General features: G+C 40.2%; 1 protein-coding gene across 2 annotated transcripts in view; it reads left to right on the top strand.

Annotated features, from left to right (window-relative positions):
• Window positions 1–19,552, top strand: part of plcb1l (phospholipase C beta 1-like) — a 147,284-nt gene that overhangs the window by 71,330 nt on the left and 56,402 nt on the right. For both annotated transcript variants that reach the window (XR_014771911.1, XM_084737231.1), the window contains exons 4-9: window positions 7,244–7,384; window positions 8,693–8,772; window positions 13,332–13,385; window positions 16,133–16,208; window positions 18,474–18,574; window positions 19,362–19,528. Coding sequence is in view for 1 of the 2 variants with exons in the window: in XM_084737231.1 (XP_084593357.1) it covers window positions 7,244–7,384; window positions 8,693–8,772; window positions 13,332–13,385; window positions 16,133–16,208; window positions 18,474–18,574; window positions 19,362–19,528 (619 nt within the window). In the remaining variant the exon portion in view is untranslated. The remainder of the gene's footprint in view (window positions 1–7,243; window positions 7,385–8,692; window positions 8,773–13,331; window positions 13,386–16,132; window positions 16,209–18,473; window positions 18,575–19,361; window positions 19,529–19,552) is intronic.

A 19,552-nucleotide genomic window follows, 5' to 3' on the forward strand; every position in this document is an offset into this window, starting at 1 on the left:
CTCAACCTGCAGTTCTCTGGGGTTGAGAGCGCCATAACTGGGTGTTTTGGTAGATGAAGGGATTAGGAATTCATGAGGACTGCGTAAAGGTGTGAGGTCAGATGAGGTGATACAGCAGATAATGATAATATCTGTTTACACAAGGTTTCAAATGCCACATTATATAAATCATACAGTAATAAATATTTACATTCAGCAAAATCTTAAACTACAAAATCATTTTTTAAAGGGATAGTTTAGATTATTTGAAGTGAGGTTGTATGAGGTACTTATCCATAGTCAGTGTATTACTTATAGTAGATAGCAGTTGGCACAACCCCAGTTTGGAGAAGCAGAGAGGAGTACCAGCATGTAAGCCAAGCAATGTACTGCAGTGGACATGGTCAGCCTTTTTTGACGAGAAGCTGCCATGATATAACCCAAATGTCGCTCTTTTTCACTCAACCAGATTCATTTGACAAAAACAGTAATTTTACTGAATGCAGAAGATGGGAGTTGCTGGTCTACGGCTGTCTCAATCTGTAAGTTCTGTGTTATTGTGTGACTTATTGTGTGACTTATCTTTTAAAACACCAAAGTCACACACTAACACAAACTAACTGATTGAGGCAGCAGTAGACCAGCCACTCATGTGTTCTGAAAGTTAAAAGTACTGATTTTGCCAATAAAATCTGGTCGGAGGGCAATATTAAATAGCAGATTATATAGCCTATATAGCAGAGGTTTCCCATCGGAGAAGGTTGTCTGATAGCAGGGTAAAGCACTGAAAATATTCTATAGTGTATATACTGACATTGATATTGATTTTTTAGGTGGGTGCTTCTTCAAACTGGGGGCGTGCCAGCTTCCATCTACTGTCAGCAATACACTGACTACACTGACTATGGATAAGTACCTCATACAACCCGACTTCAAATAATCTGAAGTATCCCTTGAAGCTCTGTGCTTTTTAAAACGTCCTTTGGTTTACCAAGTGCAGATGCTTTTAAAAAAATGTAGTGTGAACTGCAACAAACTGCACCGGGTCAACTAAAGTGCAGGCATCCTCAAGATACCAAAAACCAAAATGGCTTTTTTAAAAAACACACTATGCTGTGAAATGTGTGTCTCATGAGAGTTGTTACATTAAGGAGAAAAAAGTACCTCTGAAGAGACTGTAACATTAATTTGTATACCAGCAGCGCCTTCCTTGAACGAGGCACTGCTCAGTTATTAAAGCAGCTATCTGACAACTAATCAATTATTTCAACCGCCCCAGCATATTTTAAGGGAAACACTTCTTAAAAACATTGAAATATTGCCACTACTACCTGTCCAAAATGAGAATCACAGTGTGATGAAGCATCATCTGTTCAGCTTATTTTAAAGTAGATCTTCTGCCGTCACACTGCCTACACATAAACTGAGTTGCACCAAAAAAGTTTAATTTAATGCAAGATAAGTATTTATCAGAGTTTGGCAAAACCAGGTTTAAAATGAGTGAATGAAGATTTAAGATTAAGAAGAGCTTTGCTGCACAATTATAAACTAATATCAGTTTAGTAAATCCAAGTTTAGTAATGTTAATTGAACTTAAATAGAGTTTAATCAATATGGCGATGTTTCTTTTACCCATATTGAAATAAATAAATAACTAATGAAGCCAAATAGAAGATTAAAAATTAGCAGCAGCACAGTGAGGGGAAAAAGAGATTGTCTGGCAGCAAAGAGAGAAGAGACACATCATAAAACTCAACTGGGTTGAGTTTGTTCCTTAACTTACTTCAAGGAACTTGATTATTCGACTCAATTCATTTCGAAAAGGCAGCCGATTAAAAGTTGAATCTCCTCAAGTTTAAGTTTAAAGTTAATACTGGATCAGGTTCTGAATTAAAGTTTAAAGGTTTGGTGCAGCAGAATTTAATTTAATCTTGGTTTAGGCTAAAAACTAAACTGAAGTTTAAAGAAAGGTTCAGATTTAATCTTTCTTCATTCTAATCTGGTTTTATAGTTTAGTGCAATGTAATTTAATGTTAAAGCAAGATGTAGTCAGGTTTAATCAGATCATTGTTTGCACAACCAGCTATATGGTGCAAAATTAACTTTTATGTTCACTGGCCAAATGGTAGGTGGATGATGTCACTTTATTGTTTTTGTTTGGTGTTTTTTTTTGGCTAGTGTGTGAAGCAAATCTTCCAGCCACTTCAATATTTTACTAGCATTTAGCTGGTGGCTGGTGCTAATTTTGTGCCTTAGATGCAATACATTAAAGGCAAGTTTTGAGGGACATGTGTGTAGGTAGTTAGGTCATCATCAATCATTCATATTGACATTTCCTTTGATCTGGTGTCGCTATGTGTGTACATGTGACTATGTGCATGCATTCATATGTGTGTGTCTGTCTTGTTTACTTGCACAGATTAATGCATGTGTACTGTGCCTTCATGTGGATGTGTGTACATGGCCAAACTGGCATGTGTGTGAGTCTAGACAGGTGCCGTGCTGCAGGTTTAATGACCTGAGGTGTGGCTGACTTCCCTTTGCCAATCTGAATCCTTTCCCTTGTGCCCGACAGAGTGTGACACAGTTTGAGTGCATGGCTGGTGACAGGCTGGGCCTTGTGACAAACTAATGCAGGAAAAGGAAGTCTGTTTATTTCCTCAGGCTGCAGCTCCACCTGAATGCTAAGTGAGTGAGAAGAGTTCCCGAACTGGAGAGCTGCAGCTGCAACATGCAACCATGTATGCCTGAATGAACACATGCACTCACAAGTGTGGTTACACGACACAAATTTACACAAATATGCTCAAAAGATTGTAGGCATTCACATCAGGGACTAAGCTCTCTCAGTGAAGGATGTTGTGTAACACCTCTTGCTTCAACTGCACCATCAACCCAAATCCCAGCCAGCCCCCTCCCATGAGTTGTTTGGCTCTAAATTTCCATCCTTGTGGTAACTGGGACCTCAGGCATGCCTCCAATGGCTCCCACAATGCACCGGCACAAATTACGTTTCACTCACATGGCTGAGCCAGCTCCTCTTCCATCCTCTTTTCTTAGCTTTCCTTCTCTTTCTCTTCATTTATTCCCCCTCCTCTCTGTCTAGCAGGGTCCACCTCCCTGACATCAGCTCGTTTCTCTCAGACTTTTCCAACATAACTGCTTTTCAGCTGATGTGTTGTGAGTGCCTGCAGCACCCTCCCAGTTCAGCCCTGTCTGTGCCGACTGCTTACAAGGAGATGAGCTGTATGTTCAGCTAATGGCTACAAGTAGCATCAAAACAGCATCAAGTTGTATTGACATTGCTGTAATATATGAAATATGCATCTTACTGTCATCCCGTCTGTTCTCAGAAACCTTTCATCTTCGGCGCTGTAGTCTGCCAGAGCATCTCTCAAAGGGTACTTGGGCATAGTGTGTTTTAGCAAATTGAAAGTGGCTTTTTATGCTTTGATAGATGGTGCCGGTGGCATTCAGAATACGTAAGTGGACAGTGATGGATTTCCATTCAAATCAGCACTTTGTGTTCAATTGATTGGTGGTTAAGCAAGCCCAGGATCGTATAACTCTAACCTGCTGAGTGAGGGTCATCTGCAAATCACAGACCACTGGAAACCTGTAATATTTCAGTATGCCCAGTTAGTTCTGGAGATGTTTTGATCCACTTTTTTTCAGTTCCAATCCAATTCCAGTGTCTGAATTTGGATATCTGAAGATACTGATACTATACTGATACCAGCACTCCTAGTAGTAGTAGTAGTGCTAGTAATAAGATTACATGAGGCTGAAATTGAACTTCAGATTGGAAAGCTTGTGTAATTTTTGTAATGTAGGGTGCTTTAGGATTCTGGCCTGTGACATGTACATACATTCACATGTGCAGCTGTGAATGGCCCTGCATTGCTGAGAGTTTAAGTTTGCTATATTATGTTCCAAAATACAAATTAACTAAATGTGTTTGTAATGTGTTTGTTCAGAACATGGTGGTTTATGTTGGTAATTGTCATTGGCTGTTCAGTGACATGGCTAGTACATTTCTTCAACCCAGCTGTATCATAACGCAATAAATTACAATGCATTTCCCTTGTATTACAATCGTATATAGTAGAAATGGATAGCACTATTCAGCTGTCAATTTGCACTGCTTAGCATAGTGTTGTTTACAAATAGAAGACAGAACAAACATGGCGCTGTGGAATTTAGATTGGAGAGCTGTTTGGTATCACAAGTCCGAAATTCAATGACTGCCTTACGTCAATATTGGCCCTAATACTATGATATTAGATCAGATCAGTCCCATCTCTAATTAGGTATATCTCCTTTTTCTCCTCTGGAAATTATATTTTTTCAAGAAAGTAGCTCTCCATGCAGCCACATAAAAGAGAAAATGCTTGTATGAGAGGCACACAGACAGACAGGCTGTCAGAGTGGAGAGATTCTTCAATAGGGAAAATGTACTGCCTCAGAAAAGTTCAGCGTGATAATAACAGGCGCCACTAAGCTGCACAATTTGATTGGGGGGTGTGAGGGACGTGTAGAGGACATTTATCAGCGTGACACAGGACACAATGCTCTTTGTTTGATTGGTTAAATTAGTGGGAGCTCATTTGCTTTCACTGCAAAATCCTTTACAGGGTTTTTTTGTTGTGTTAATTAAGCTGGAGCAACCATTTTGTATGCCGCTTGCATACTGGGCAGCAAAGGAGAGAAAAAGAGCATTGTTATTCTTGTCTTGCACCTCAGAGGCATTGTAGTTTGTTTTTTTATATGATTTGCACCAAAGATGATCTGCTTAAATGTATATTTGTTAAAATTAGTTTGGTTTGGTTCTTCTCTGACAATTACGTCTGCTGAATACAAATTCCTTCTGAGTTTTTCCTCGTGTGAACTGAACTGTTGCCAGCATCCAATGTTTTGTTACAACAGACAACAGACTTCTTACAGCAGACTAATTTAACTTGCTGAATTTGTCAGATGATGACTGTTGCAGGGAATTAAATCTGAAAATTGCATAGCTCAAGGTGGAGATAATTTCTTCTCATGAATTTTCAGTATTTGTGAAAGCATTTATCAAAAACCCCTCTGAACAGTATCCTCTTGGGATCTCATCAGCTAAGTGAATCCACTGATGTTCTTTAATGAAACATTTTGTCCTGTGATGTTATGCGTGCTCACAAGGTACTGCTGTGTATCGGCTGCTTAGTCATCTTTCACAGTTAAGCTGGACATGTGAGATAGGAGGATGATTTTTTTAAACTGGAAACAAGCAGGAAAACAGGATTTGCATTAAAGGGGTCGGTGAGATTATTTAACTTCGGGTTGTATGAGGCACTTATTGTTAACTACAGTAGATGCTGGTTGGCACACCCCCAGTTTAGAGAAGCAGTGAAGGGCACCGACATTCAAAGGTCCACCTAAAAAAACACAATATCAGTGTATACCATAATAAGAATATTTCACCACCTAACCTTGCCATTAGGCAACCTTTTTTAATGGGAAACTGGAGAAAAATATTGCTCTCTCAAAACCAATCAAACTCAATGGGTAAAATCAGCAATTTTACCTCACAGAACACAGGGGTTGCTTTTGGATTGTTTGTATTATTGTGTGGCCTTGAGAATCTGAACTATCCTTTTAAAACAGAAGTCACACAATTGCACAAACTAACAAACTAACAGGTCAAGGCTGATTACTGATTCCACCCATGGAGTCTGGTTGAGCGAGAAAGGATGATATTTGGTTTATATAACATCGGTTTCCTGTAAAGTGTTTCCCCTATAGTGTATTTGGGAGGGCGCCCCCCCCAACAGGACCCCCACACAGAAATTCAGGTTGGAGATTTTTTAAAAAAAATTCCATTATTTAATTTTTATTTTAATCAAAAGGGCCTATAACAGGTGTTCTTTTTATCAATTAAAAAGCTAATTCTAATTTGTGCAATTTCAGATTCGAATGCGTTGCTATAGTTTCATTACATTCATTACAATGCATTTCTCCTCTCCTCTGTGACGGGTGGGTCTCCCCCCTCGAGGGGAGGAGAGAGAGTTGCTGACCATCACGGTAAAAAACAACAACAAACAAACAAAAATTGTAAATGGACAACCGGAGGTTCCCCAACTGTTCGCCCCGCCAAGCAAAAATATCTGCATTTTTTAAACGAGCCGTACGTGGCGAGGCGAGGTGTTTTAAAATGCTGATTTTAATAATTAAAAATAAAAGTTAAGAAAATATATGTTCTCCAAGTCATTTAAGGTGGGCCAGTTGTGTAAGTGGGTGGGCCCAGGCCCGTTAGGCCCACCCATAACGCTGCGCCTGATGGATGGATGGACAGATGCATAAATAAATAAATGACTGAATAATTGAACAAAAACAGTGTTCCATTGCTAAAATAAAAAAAAATCTGAACACAAATCAATGTTAACTGTTTATTCAGGTCCAAATGCTCTGTAATCATGGTAATGGGGTCCTTTGACGAGAGGGTCCTGCAAGGACCCCAACGACGGACCTCATTCCAGGCACCCCACCCCTCCCAAAGCAAAAAAGCAAGGGGAAACACTGCTGTAGGAAAAGAATGTCTGATGGCACAGTAAATTGGTGAAAATATTGTTATTCCTCTGTGCTTAGAAACAATGAAAATCCTACATATTCTACCACTGAGTTCACCAGACTCATCCTTTTAATATCAGTTCACTGCCCCTTTAGATTGTTTAGTTTCCTCTCATATTGCTGTTTAACCCACCTTGTTTGCTGCTTTTAAAGCCTCTAATATAGAACTTGCAAGTCACACTTGGAGCTACAGGGGTTGTAGCATCTCACCTCGCTGTGCCTCAGACAGCTGACCTCTCATTAAGCACACAAATCAGCCGTCAGACGAGGTGGAAGCAGCAAAATGCTGGCAGGTCTTGTTTCAGTTCAGTGCATTCGGAGGGCGATTTATCTTGTGAAGCAACATCAAACCATGACACAGAGCAGTACTGTCTCCCACTTCCTCAAAAAAAAGCATACCTTGTTTCTTCCATGGCCTGTTTTATGTCATTTGCCTTTCCATGGATGGAAGTTTTGTTTGGGTTGCTGGTTTCACTGAGCTCTAGCTGTAGAGGTGGGATGTTTACACTGTGAATGCAGCTGGCATGGCATCACCGGGATAGATTTTCATAGGAAAATGCATCTTCCAGCTTCACTTGATAACTTTCATTCGTTTGCTCAATTTGATCTCGGTGATGACACACTTTTTTCTCTTTCTCTTGTCTGTGTGTATGTTCAGGAAGCCAAGCTGCGGGAGCTACTGGATGTCAGCACCCTGGCGGGGAAGATGGAGAACAGAATGCTGACAGTGGTGAGCGGCCTTGACATGGTCAACATCACGTATCTCAACTTCATGGCCTTCCAGGAGGAGACAGCCAAGGTACATATTCTGCACAAGAAAAATGTGGTTAAATATACAAAAAGCAGCCGTTAAATACAATATATATCGCAAGTGAATTGCTACTGGGTGAAAACCTCATTCCTCCTGCTTTGATCATTTCAGTGTTTTAATTGAGGCACTCCATTTACGTCTCTGGGGCCACATAACAATAACGTGATCAGTGTCTCAACTCCTTTTATCTTCTAGGTGGTGATAAATAGTTTCCATTTATTCTCTGTCAGTTAGGAGGTTTTTGATGAAGGCACCATTTCTGTGCTGGGTTAACTATATGGTGTGTAGGGTCAGGGGTGAGATTTCACATCAAAGTAATCTTAACTAGCAACAGTGTTTTGAATTCAAACAGACATTATCAGCATACCCGTTGGATGTGGAAAGGCAGGTTTGATTTGTACTTCAGATTAGAGGCCACAGTTCTTACTGTAAGAGTTAGGGCAGTCAAATACTGATATATTGTCAATAAGAAAACAAGTAAATAACTAATGGTCCACTGTAAGTCTCTGACCTGTTGGTAATTCCTGAACGTTATGTGGAGCAGCACAATGGACAGACTAACAAGCATATGTGAAGGAAAATTGTAATATGTAGCTAAGTACAAATAATTTGTTCCTGCACTGAAGTAGGTTTTTCAGGTATCTGTACTTTACTTGAGAATTTGTTTTTCAGACAACTTTTTACTTTTGCTTCCTACATTTTAACACATATATCTGTACTGACATAACAAAACAAGAACGATACCACAAGAATAAAAGCAACACAACCAGATGAAAATGACATAGCAAGAGGGAAATAACATAGCAAGATAAAAACGGTGTAACTAAATGAGTAAGATATAACAGGACATAGACAACAAGACAAAAACAACGTAACAAGACTGAACAAGACAAATCTGATGTGACGACTAAAATTACGTAACAAGATGTAAGAGAAGAACATTATAAAAGACGTAACAAGGTGAAACAGACAGTGGAGGGAAGGTGAGGTTCAGTTAGCTTTGCACAGAAACAGCTTGTAGAAATGTCTTTCAGAGGGATTTTATTTTTATACTTAGAGTACATTTCAGAGCCTGTACTTTTTCACTTTTATTTGAGTAAAAGTCTTGTTTTTGTACCTATACATAATGTGTGTACTTTTGCCGCCTCAGACAATTAGTTATAGCTTTGCTTAATCTGCAGTGAGAAAGGAGTAACAGAAAACTACCGGTACGTTTCAAGCCTGAGCAGTTATTAATGTAAAATTACACTATGTTTGCAGCTGACTCTGTGTGTTTGTGTGTTTTATTCATTGCAGGAATGGGCAGAAGAGCTATTCAACCTGGCGTCTAACCTCTTGGTGCAGAATATGTCCAGAGAGGCCTGCCTTGAGAAAGCGTATGTCACCAACACGCACATGCACACCACACAGACACACACATATACACATACACATACACACAGTCGCACAGAAATGTAAATCCACAAATCCCAAGATAAATATGAAAATCAGGTCTGCTGGAAACACAAAATGTCAGTCATCACAAGTGTCACATTAGGTGTGTACTGTATTTTACATAAACAGAAACAGCAGGAAAAAGCAAATGAGGCATCTCTGTTCAAGAGAAATGTGACTTTAATGCCAGACAACTGCTCCAGGTCTCCACCTATACAAAATAAAGGTTTACTTACAAATGCATGCAAAAATATATTTGCAACATGCACATAGAGTATGCATTAAACACACACAGACACCTTTATGTGCACACCAAGGTGAATATGGGTTGTTCTCTACTCACACACACACACACACACACAAACAGTTGCTTTTCACAGCTCCACATGGCAGCCTGAGGGTCTGAGCTTATAAAGGTCAGTTCACCTCACATCGATGTAGAGAGTAGGGAGTGAAAAAAACATTAGGAAGGATGGAGGAGGAAAAATAGAACAGCTGGATATACATATTAGTTCATGAACCCAACTCTGTGCATCCCAGTTGCCTTATCTGCTTCTCAGTCCAAGAGTGCATATGTGACAGGACGTACGTGTGTGTGCGTTCATATGACATTCATATGTTGGTTTAGCCTACATTTATGTCACATTGATGACATAATGACAGACCTGTGTCAGTAGATCCTTAAAGGGGTAATTCATATTATTTGAAGTGGAGCTTTATGAGATATTTATTGATAGTCAGTGTATTAACTACAGTAGACAGCAGTTGACATGCCCCCAGTTTGAAGAAACAGGGAAGGGCACCTGCACGGAAGCTAAGTAATGAACTGCTGTAGACAGAGTCAGCAGTAAAATGTATTTTAGTTACATACAGTGACTTTAAGTGTACGTTATATTTAGAATATTTTTGCTGCTTAACTTTGTCATCAGACACCGTTTTCTGATGGGAAACCACATTAAATTAGCCAAATAAAAAACGTTGCTGTGGCCATGGCTGCGCATGTAGATGCAACAGCCAGCAGCTCCTTCAAACTTTGCTACTTTTCTTCTTTAATCTGTTCTATTTTTTTTATTTTATGCAGAAACACGTATCACCTTTGACAGAAATACACTTATAGGCATTGTAAAAGAAAGGTTTGGGTTAATGACCAGTGGACACTTAGTTGATAAACAATGTTGTCAGTATCTTATGAATATGCAGCCAGATCAGCTACATGCACCACTGTGGACCACCCCAGGAGGACAGTGGAGACAAGAGCCATGCTAAAGATGGAACTTAAGGCAGCTCCTGGATAACATGGGGTCAAGAAAATGAAACTGATAAAATGAGACTTAAGCTGACGGACAGAACACTCTTCGAGCACACAAGACAGGCGTGATGAGGGGAGGAAGACTGTTTTTACATTGATGATGCTTTGTGTTCAAAAACAGTCAAAGTTGACACTTTTGTATGTGGTATGAAGAGATTAGCTAGATTAGATAGATTAACTTGAATCCTTAGAATACTGCTCTTAGTTGCTGTTAGATGGTTTGTGTTGTTGTGTGACTTTGATGAATCACACACACCAAAAGTCACATAATAATACAAATGAACTAAAAGATCAAGGCAGCAGTAGACCAGCAATTCTGTGGTCTACGAAGTAAAATGCCAGTACAGTTGGTTTGGAGAGAACAATATCTGGCTTTCTCCTGATGTTGATTTTTTTAGGTGGACGTTTTTTTAAGAGGCTAAAACACATTTGGTTGTTGGCCTGTCCAGAGCAGTTCGTTGCTTAGCTCCAGTACGGCTACTCCGCTCTGCTTCTGCAAACAGGAAGCGTGTTGAACGCCATCCACTGCAGGTAATACACTGGCTTCTTACAACCTGGCCTTAAATAATCTGAACTATCCCTTTAAATAGGTTGGGGGTTGTTGACCTGAGGTCGCAGTGGTGTCAAAATGTTAAAGGAGAGTCACCCTTTTGTTCCAGCCTATTATATAAATCACCTCTAGCCCTCATCAGTGCATCAGGCTTTTCGTCCAGTAAGACAGTTCTTATCATCAGTTGCCCTCACAGCATCTCTGATCCTGTGTAATAACTGTGTCTAACGGCTCACAGCACCACGTTTCTATTGATCTGAATGGAGCCACACACTGATCTATTGTTCACAGCTGATTTATGTGTGCGCCGAGTGACTGAGTGGAGCTCACGCAGAGTGAAGCTAAATATGAATCTGCCAGATTGTTTTGAGAGAATATGCTGGGCTCTGCTTGGTGACAACTCCCAGCTGTCTGATGTTTATCAGTGAACAGAAGCCATTTGCTCGCACCCCTGAGGAGGCTAATTGACTTATGAGACAATAAAAGTGGCCATCGACCACATTGTACACACAGAGTTGAACAGAATAGAGGAGAGCACGTTACGCAGTCACGCTGGTTCCTCACAGCAGCAGTCGTTGTGCATCACTTGCTTACAAATAAGGCGATTCTTTGTCATACCACTACTACAGCATGAAGAAGCTTCACCCCTGCTGATGATCTTCTGCGTGTGGTTAATGCTCATCGTTAGCTCTTAAGGCTGTGATACATTTTTTGGGGGAGGGGACAACATAGAGGGGCAGTGTTCCCAGCAACAGAAAACCAAACAGAAACCAGCATGTCTTCAAATGGCTGCTTGCTACAAGATGTTCAGATCAATGCAACAAGGCTGAGGCAACTCTCTGCATTGTGTTGCTTTGTGAATCAGCGATTAGGGTTAGAATGACACAATGGGATGACCTGTGACCATGTTAGAAAGTTGGAAATTTACCCGTTCTTGCATTGTTGTTTAATGTTGTGCATTTCATTCCATGCCAAAAAAGTAACAGGATGTGCAAAAATAAGTATATGTAGGTTAAAGGGAAACTCTTCTAGCATCAGCTCTCCCATCTCCACCTCATGCAGGATTTTGACTCATAAGACACTTGATCACATCTCACCGATCCTGGCTTCCTTATGCTGATTACCCGTTGCTTTTAAAAATATTAAAAATTTTAAGATATTATTGATTACTTACCAAGCCCTGAGAGGTCTAGCCCCTAGTTCAGGGTTCCTGTGGGTGCTTGAAATTTATGAAAACACCTGAATTTTAATGTTTAATCTGATGTTTACTTACTTCTTGTGATCTGTCAGTCTTTTTTTGATACGTGCCCTCTGATGGAACAGCCAGGTTATACAGGTTGCCAAGTCCACTTACAGACAGGTGACACATTTTGACACATGAAACTTTGTTGTTTTCCTTCAGTTAGTCACCTTCTGTAGAATTGTATCACAAAACACCTAATTATTTTGAGCATATATATATATATAAAGTGTGTATAAATATTTAATTTCCTACAGCTGTAAGGTGCTAGAAAAGCTTGAAAATACACCTTGAAAATGCTTGAAAATTGCTTGAATTTGACTTTGAAAAGGTGTTGACATGCTCCAAGTTTTTTAGCAGATCTTTTAGCGCCCTATGTCCTTCCCCACTCCCTCAGATCCTTGGAGGTGTTGTGCCTGGTTTCTCTTTAGTCACGATTTTCACTTTTAAATACCCACTTTTTAAAGTATGGCTTTTCACTGATTATTATTAACTAGAAAGGGAGAGTAGAGACAGGCAGGGAAAGAGAAAGTAGTGAGCAAAACACAAAAGGAGACACATGCAAGTAATCTGTTTTCCCTTCCTCATCTTGATAAATAATACAGGCAGTTGTAAGGCAGATAAGGGCAACAAGGAACAACTAGCTGTCCCCTCCTTCTTTCCCTACTCCTGAGCCTTTCATCCTTCTCTCTCTTTTTTTTCAAAAATCACCCTTATGTGGCTTTAGTGACATCATCTGTTGTCAACTCGCTCTTTCTCTGTCAACACTCAAGGTTTCCCATTCACTTCACAGTTCCTTCTTTTTTAGAGAAAAAAAAAAAAAAACAACTCAGACAAAGCCCAGTCTGGCTCCCTGTTAACCATTACAGTCATCGGTGACTTTGCCTGTGGCAGCCGATCTGCCCTATGAAGTGGACACTGTAATGGATATTAATTATTAGCCAGCAGCCACTTAAAACCCAGCCTGTAATGATGGCTCCTGTTGCAGCTAAGCTATTTATAGCCCAGCAGGCTGCTGCTGCTGCTGCTGCTGCTGCTGCTGCTGCTGCTGCTGCATGGGTCTAAGCTGCCAATGCAAGACTTCCAGGGATTAGCCAGAACTCAAACCTGTCATGTAAACACAGCCAAATGTTTGTGGTGTGCGCAGAGAACTCTGCACGCGCAATCAGCTGCTGGGTGTTACATTATAGCGACACAAATGCGTGTTTCACCACCATGAGGCGTGTGCTGTCATACGAATTTGCACATTCGCTCACAGACTGACATGCCAAATGGTTATCAACATGTATGTCAGTCAGACAAACACAGACACATAAATTAAATGTGAGTGAGTCCATTACTCACACAGACTAACTGCTGTGATTACATGTTGAGTAAGGTGTGTGTGCTCTGTCCGTTACAGATACACTCGGCTGAAGCTGCAGCTTAACCCTGAGGGGCGAATTCCCGTCAAGAAGTAAGTCTCTCTGACTCATCCCTCACTCCTCTGCCACCTCGCCACTCTTTTGATCAATGCAGAGCTTCCTCTGCCCTCCCTCATTACCATGTAAATGCTTCAGTATACACACATCCGTTGTGTATATGTGTGCATTTATTAGAATATGTTACCCCTCCTTTCTGTCAAGAAAGCACTGTCTTTTATTTTTTCAACAAATCTTTAGCTCTGTGGTAAAATGTGCACCATTAATTCTACCACTGTCCATCCCTCTGTCTGTAAAGAAACCATAGTGCATATGTGTGTGTGAGCGAGCCCCATTTCTATCTGTCACTAACTCCGGCTCCGAATGTGCCAGTCTGAGATGTGTGAGAATTGTTTTTATTTGATTTTTGTGATCTTCAGTTTCAGTTTTACTTATATGGGAATTTGTCATCAGCTCACTGAGAATCCGACTCCATCGCCATTAGTCAAGTTGAGCTTTCAGGCAGGCAACAGTGAACTTCTGCGATAACCTCCCTCAGAGCCGCAGAGGAAAACAGTGGGTGTCAACACAGAGAGGCAGAGAGACACTCCTTGCCGTTTAGGGAATTAACCTCCTAGCTGGGAGGACATGTCAGCTTGACTAATGTCAGCTTGACTCTGCTCTCCCACTGAGCATACAGTATATTCTCATGGATGTGCGCAGGCATACCTCCGCATGTAATTAAAACAGGCTATGGCCAACAGAAACAGAGCTAAACAGCCAGTGGTAGGTGTAACGACACCGGGGTTTATGGCAGTAAATCTCATTTATTGGCTATATACGCTAGAATAAAACACAGCACAGTAGCTCAGCCACACACAGGCACACTGTGTCTATCTACCTTCAAATGAGTGATGAGCCAGGACAGCATATTGTCAGGAAAAACTTCGCTACAGCTAAAATAAATTCAAAAACACATTTGAATATCTGAAAAATACGACTGATATTAAGGCCATGAGTTGAAAAAAAATTCAGCTGGGGTAATTAAAATAACTCAGATATTTTCTGAGATTAAAATAATACATTTACAGTAAAAAAATTATAAATAATTGTCTGAGAAAAAAACAACTCAGAAATTCCCTATGACTAAGTCATAACTTATACCTTTTTCATATATACTTAAATTTTTCACAATATGAGGCACCATTGTGACAAATAACCAAGGTGAATGGAAGTATGGAATAAACAAAAATGGATAACAGAACAACACTGATTAAATACACAAAAATGCTAAATAAATAATGGGAAAAAACACTCCTACACAAACTCTGAAAAGGTTGCCAATATTATAATATGAAAATAATACACAGTGACATTCTAAATACACACATTTGTACAGTATACCCTCCAAACTCTGGACCCACATGTTTCCAGGTCCACCTGCCATTAAATCGTTTAGTAGATGAGATGAGTGTACATAACACAGATGTCTGACTCTCTGTCATGATCAAAGAAAATTTTCTTCAGGAACTACTAAGGATGAATCAAAATCTTGCAACGTGACTTTTTCAAAGTTCTTTTTTTTTCTCTCGAGAATTTCTGATTTTTTTTTCTCACAGATTTATGGAATTTATGCCTTTCATATTGGAAACACTAACTTCTCTCTCAGAATATTAGCAAAATATTAACCCCAGCTCCATTTTTTTTCACCTGCAATGCCCCTGATATGCCATCATCTAGAAAGGGTTAGACAAAAATATGAAAACTAGGCTGTTTATCTCAGTGCATGAAAATATGCTGCTTTGGAGATGCATGGTTTTCATAGAAGAATTTGGAAACATATGGAAACATTTCGTCTGCTTGTCTTTTGTTTACTTACACAAGACAAAAGCCTAGTTTTTGCCACTGGTGAGACAGGATGTGTGGAGTAACAAGTAGTGTAAGAAACTGTGATATGATAATGATAATGATGATGGTAATGGCCATTATAATAGTAATGAATATGGTAATGATAATGATAAGAAAAAATGACAACAATACAATCTAATGTGCTCATCTTTGTAAACATGTTTGTGCTTATTTCATCTTTATAAAGAATTGCAAACATTATCACATTATATTATGTGCATTTGGTGTTCCCATCTGGAGTTTAGACTGTGTGAACAGCAGCGTTCATTTAAGTGTTTTATGTATTATATGTACCACGTATTTGAATAAGAAAAGTTAATCACTGTACTTAACAACTGTACTTTTCCACCTTTGTAGATCTGCAGTAATTTATCTATCAATATGCGCTTCACTGAGGACAGAATAGAAGATATGCTTCTCTGTATAATGAAATATAATTCAACAGCCTTTCAAGTGCACAGAAAGTTGAATCAACAGCTCTTTGAAACAGTTTCAACAAAAACGAACATTACCTTCATGAATCTATAATTTATTGCAGGGGTGTGATATTAGATATAACGTGTACTTCACCTCACATTGTCACAATGTCTACCTCACATTGTCTCTATGCTTTATATGCATTTTTTGTTACTGTGCATGTATTACGTTTTCATCTAGGCATTTTCTTTGGCCCATGCAGTTTGGGGTTCCATACTCTAGTCTCTCCTCTATCTTTTCTGTTTATCCTTTTTACCGTTACTGCTGCGACAACAGAACTTTCTCACAGGAGAGTATTAATTAAAAAGCTGTGATGAATCCATCAGTCTGACATGGAGAGTCAGAGGGTAAACTCCTCTGTCTGTGTGTGGCAATTTCTGTGATTACTCATACAGTTGTGTTTTTGTGTTCCCCACAGTATCTTCAGGATGTTCTCAGCAGACAGGAAGCGAGTGGAGACAGCTCTGGAAAACTGTAACCTCCCTTCTGGCAGAGTGAGACATGAAAAATACTGAAGCTCCCTCCTTTTTTTTCAGTGTTACTGTCTCTGAACCTGCTCCTGTCTGTGTTCCTCCTTCTCTTGCCTCTTATCTTAGTCTCTGAGCTCTTTCATCTCCTTTATCCATCCATCAGTCTATCCTCTCACTGTTCAGCTCATTCTTTATTCTCCCAAAAACAGCAGCTGATTGCTGCTTTGCTTATTTGTTTGGAGTCTTATTTTCTGGATGTCTGCATGACTTCCCACTCAGAACTGATTTAGCATTGGTTGTAATGAAACAAATAGACCCTGTGGGAGCAATAGAGATGACAAAAGCTGTTTTATCTTTACCTCTCTCAGATATCAGCAGGGAGAAGCTGCCCCCTCATGCACTGAGGTGTAAACACTCCCCCCAACACAGCAAAACAACCTCTGTGTTCCAGGAGTAGAAAGCAATTTGCATGTTTGGAAGTGGGAAAATGCTGTTTAATGCACTTCTGAACACATGCTGAAGCATATGCACATACAGTAGGGCAGATACATCATAGCTGTAATGAATGTCTTCTGAATACACACACAGAAATACAAACACACACAGAGCAAACTATACATAATTAGCACAGGGAGGGAGAGCAGGAGGTAAAAACGTGTTGCAGTGTGAAGGTCTTCTGGGATTTGCTGTTGTTCCAACGTGCAAGTAATTACAGCTAAACGATAGTGCTGTTAATCCCTCAAATACACACTCTCACAGGCAAAAGTGCATTCACAACGTAGCTCGCACCAAGGTCTTCAGAGTGAGTCATTGAGTTTCGGCTGGGCTTGACCTGCACCCCCCTCCCTCGGTGCATCCCTCCTCATCTTCTTTTCTCTCGCTCCTTTCTGAGGGCGTTTGGTTCTGCTCTGTTTCTTGCTGGCACAATGCTATTGCCTGCTGCTCGGTGCACTGTGTCTTTATCAGACCTGTTTGCCTCTGATAGCTCTATAAGGAGCCCCTGTGGCCACAGCTTTTTTGTTTAAGTCTAGGTGCAAATTGCAGGCAGTCATATTTTGTTAATTATGTGCATTTGAAATGAATGCGTAGTAATCGCTTCCAGAGGGAGAGGTTGGGGTCATCTATAGAACATCAAGTAGCATGAAAGACATGTCCTGCTCATAGACACAATAGCACAGCTAATTTTCTTGTATTGAGAATTTTCTGCTGTTCCAGGCCTGCTCTACGTGTGAACTTTGAATCAGTTGACCCAGGACAGAGCATGCTGCATGCTGGTGGCTGTTCTCAACTCATAATCTGTCAGTCAAATTGGATTGGGTTGTTCAGTATGAATATTGGACTATTCCCCTGAAGACTATCAAGCAAAACTTTATTGGATTGGCACATTTTTTCAGTGAGGTTTGGCGGGACGTTCAGGGTTAGAGCAACGTTCACCTAATATAGTAAACAAGTTAAATGAAATTTATCTATGTTAACTATGCTAACGACACATTGGAAATGTCAATAGGATTTTTTTTTGGCACTAGATATCAAACAAAAGCCATGAATTAAATCATACTAAGTGAGTATGAGGTGTTAATTACCTACTTCTAAGCAGAAGCTAGAAAATAATGTTCCCTCAAAGTCTGACCGGGAAAGGCATCTCTTCTTCCTCCATGCAGCTGCCTTGGTCTCACTCACTACTACGTGTCCATGGTGTCCACAGTTGTTTGTATGTGTCTCTCAGTCAGCTGAGGGGTCTCAGAATGATGATTTACATCGGCCACCCTGCCATATACTGTACAGATTGTAAAGTGCTTTGAGTCAAGTTTCTTAGATATATAACAAAGATAGCAGGGTGATCTTGTATACAAGCCTCCAAAGAAGTAAAAATCCCCAAATTTCTTCTTCAACTTCTTACTTGCCTATTTCCAGCACCCATGCACTGCAATGAATATAGAATTGTGCACTTTTTTTTTTTACAGTAAAATCACCAGAATTTGGGTGGCAATACTGACAAGACCAGAAAATAATATTGCTTTTACTATAGATTTTTAGTTCTTCTCAGTGTCTCTACCCACTGAGCCACCTGCTGCCCAATAATTTATATGTAAGATAAGATGAAATAAGCTAACACTTTATTGTCCGTTCACATGAAAATAAGTCATGCATCACATGCTGCAAAAATCATCAATCTGCAGAATAATGTAACACAGCAAAAGAGAGCATCCAAACATAAATAACACAGTGCAGATGTGTGTATGTGTGCATATGCCGTGTATGTGACTATGTTTTTGTTGTCTGCTGCAGAATGACTCCATCCCTCAGGAAGATTTCACTCCAGAGGTATACAACATGTTCCTGAGCAACATCTGCCCCCGATCTGAGCTGGACCACATCTTCTCTGACGTGTAAGATCCCTGTTCCATGTTCATGTCCCTCAGTCATGTTTGCCTGTCAGGAAGCAATAATACTTCCAACTTCCAAAGAACACAGAGTTGGGATGAAACGTGTTGTAAAAAATTCATCTTATTCATTTGACATAATTTTTTCACAGCCATCTGTTGCTCTGTTGAGATGGGCAGCTAGATATTGGCTGCCATCCTTGATGGGGCAATATGGCTTTGTAGGTTTAAGACACCTGTTTTTACCCATTAGAGTCATCGTAAGCAGTTAATTAGTACAGTAAAGTGTGCTGTAACGGCCCTGGTTCTGACTCCTCGAGTCTGGCTGTGTGGCCCCTCGTGCTGCAGAAGCAGAGCTGCCCTTTAGCCCAGTAGGATTCACACCAGCCGAGGCAGCACGCCAGTGTGACCGAGGCCACTCCAAGTCATAGATTTTAATCATAGTTAAGTGAGATGGCATGAGAGCCAGGAGGATATGGAGATGATAATTTAGTGGAACAGGCTTAGATATGAAAGGCGTTTTAATCAAATCTCATAATTTACTCAACACAACATTTAATCCTCTGCTCCTTTGCGCTTCTGTTTCTCTCCCTCTCCACATCTTTTTGCCGGGGCTTTAATTACCGCTCCTCCCCTCGATCATCTTCTCCTTGTTTTATTTTTTCATTTTCTCATATCTCAATGTTTGAATTCTGTTCTTGTGCTCTCGCTTCGTAACCCCCCCCCATGTTTTTCTCCTCATTTCCCTTTTTTTTATTCTCACTACACACCTTATCCTCTCCTCTCTTCTCAGGGGTGCTAAGAGTCGTCCATACCTCACGGTGGAGCAGATGACAGAGTTTATTAACAGTAAACAGCGAGACCCTCGTCTGAACGAGATACTCTACCCTCCGCTCAAACCAGAACAGGTCCAGCTGCTGGTGGACAAATATGAACCTAATGCTTCGCTAGCACAGAAAGGTCAGTGGCTCAAATGTCTGTCAG

Source organism: Lutjanus erythropterus, chromosome 15, assembly GCF_056507025.1.
Source record: "Lutjanus erythropterus isolate fLutEry1 chromosome 15, fLutEry1.hap2, whole genome shotgun sequence".
NCBI lineage: Eukaryota > Metazoa > Chordata > Actinopteri > Lutjaniformes > Lutjanidae > Lutjanus > Lutjanus erythropterus.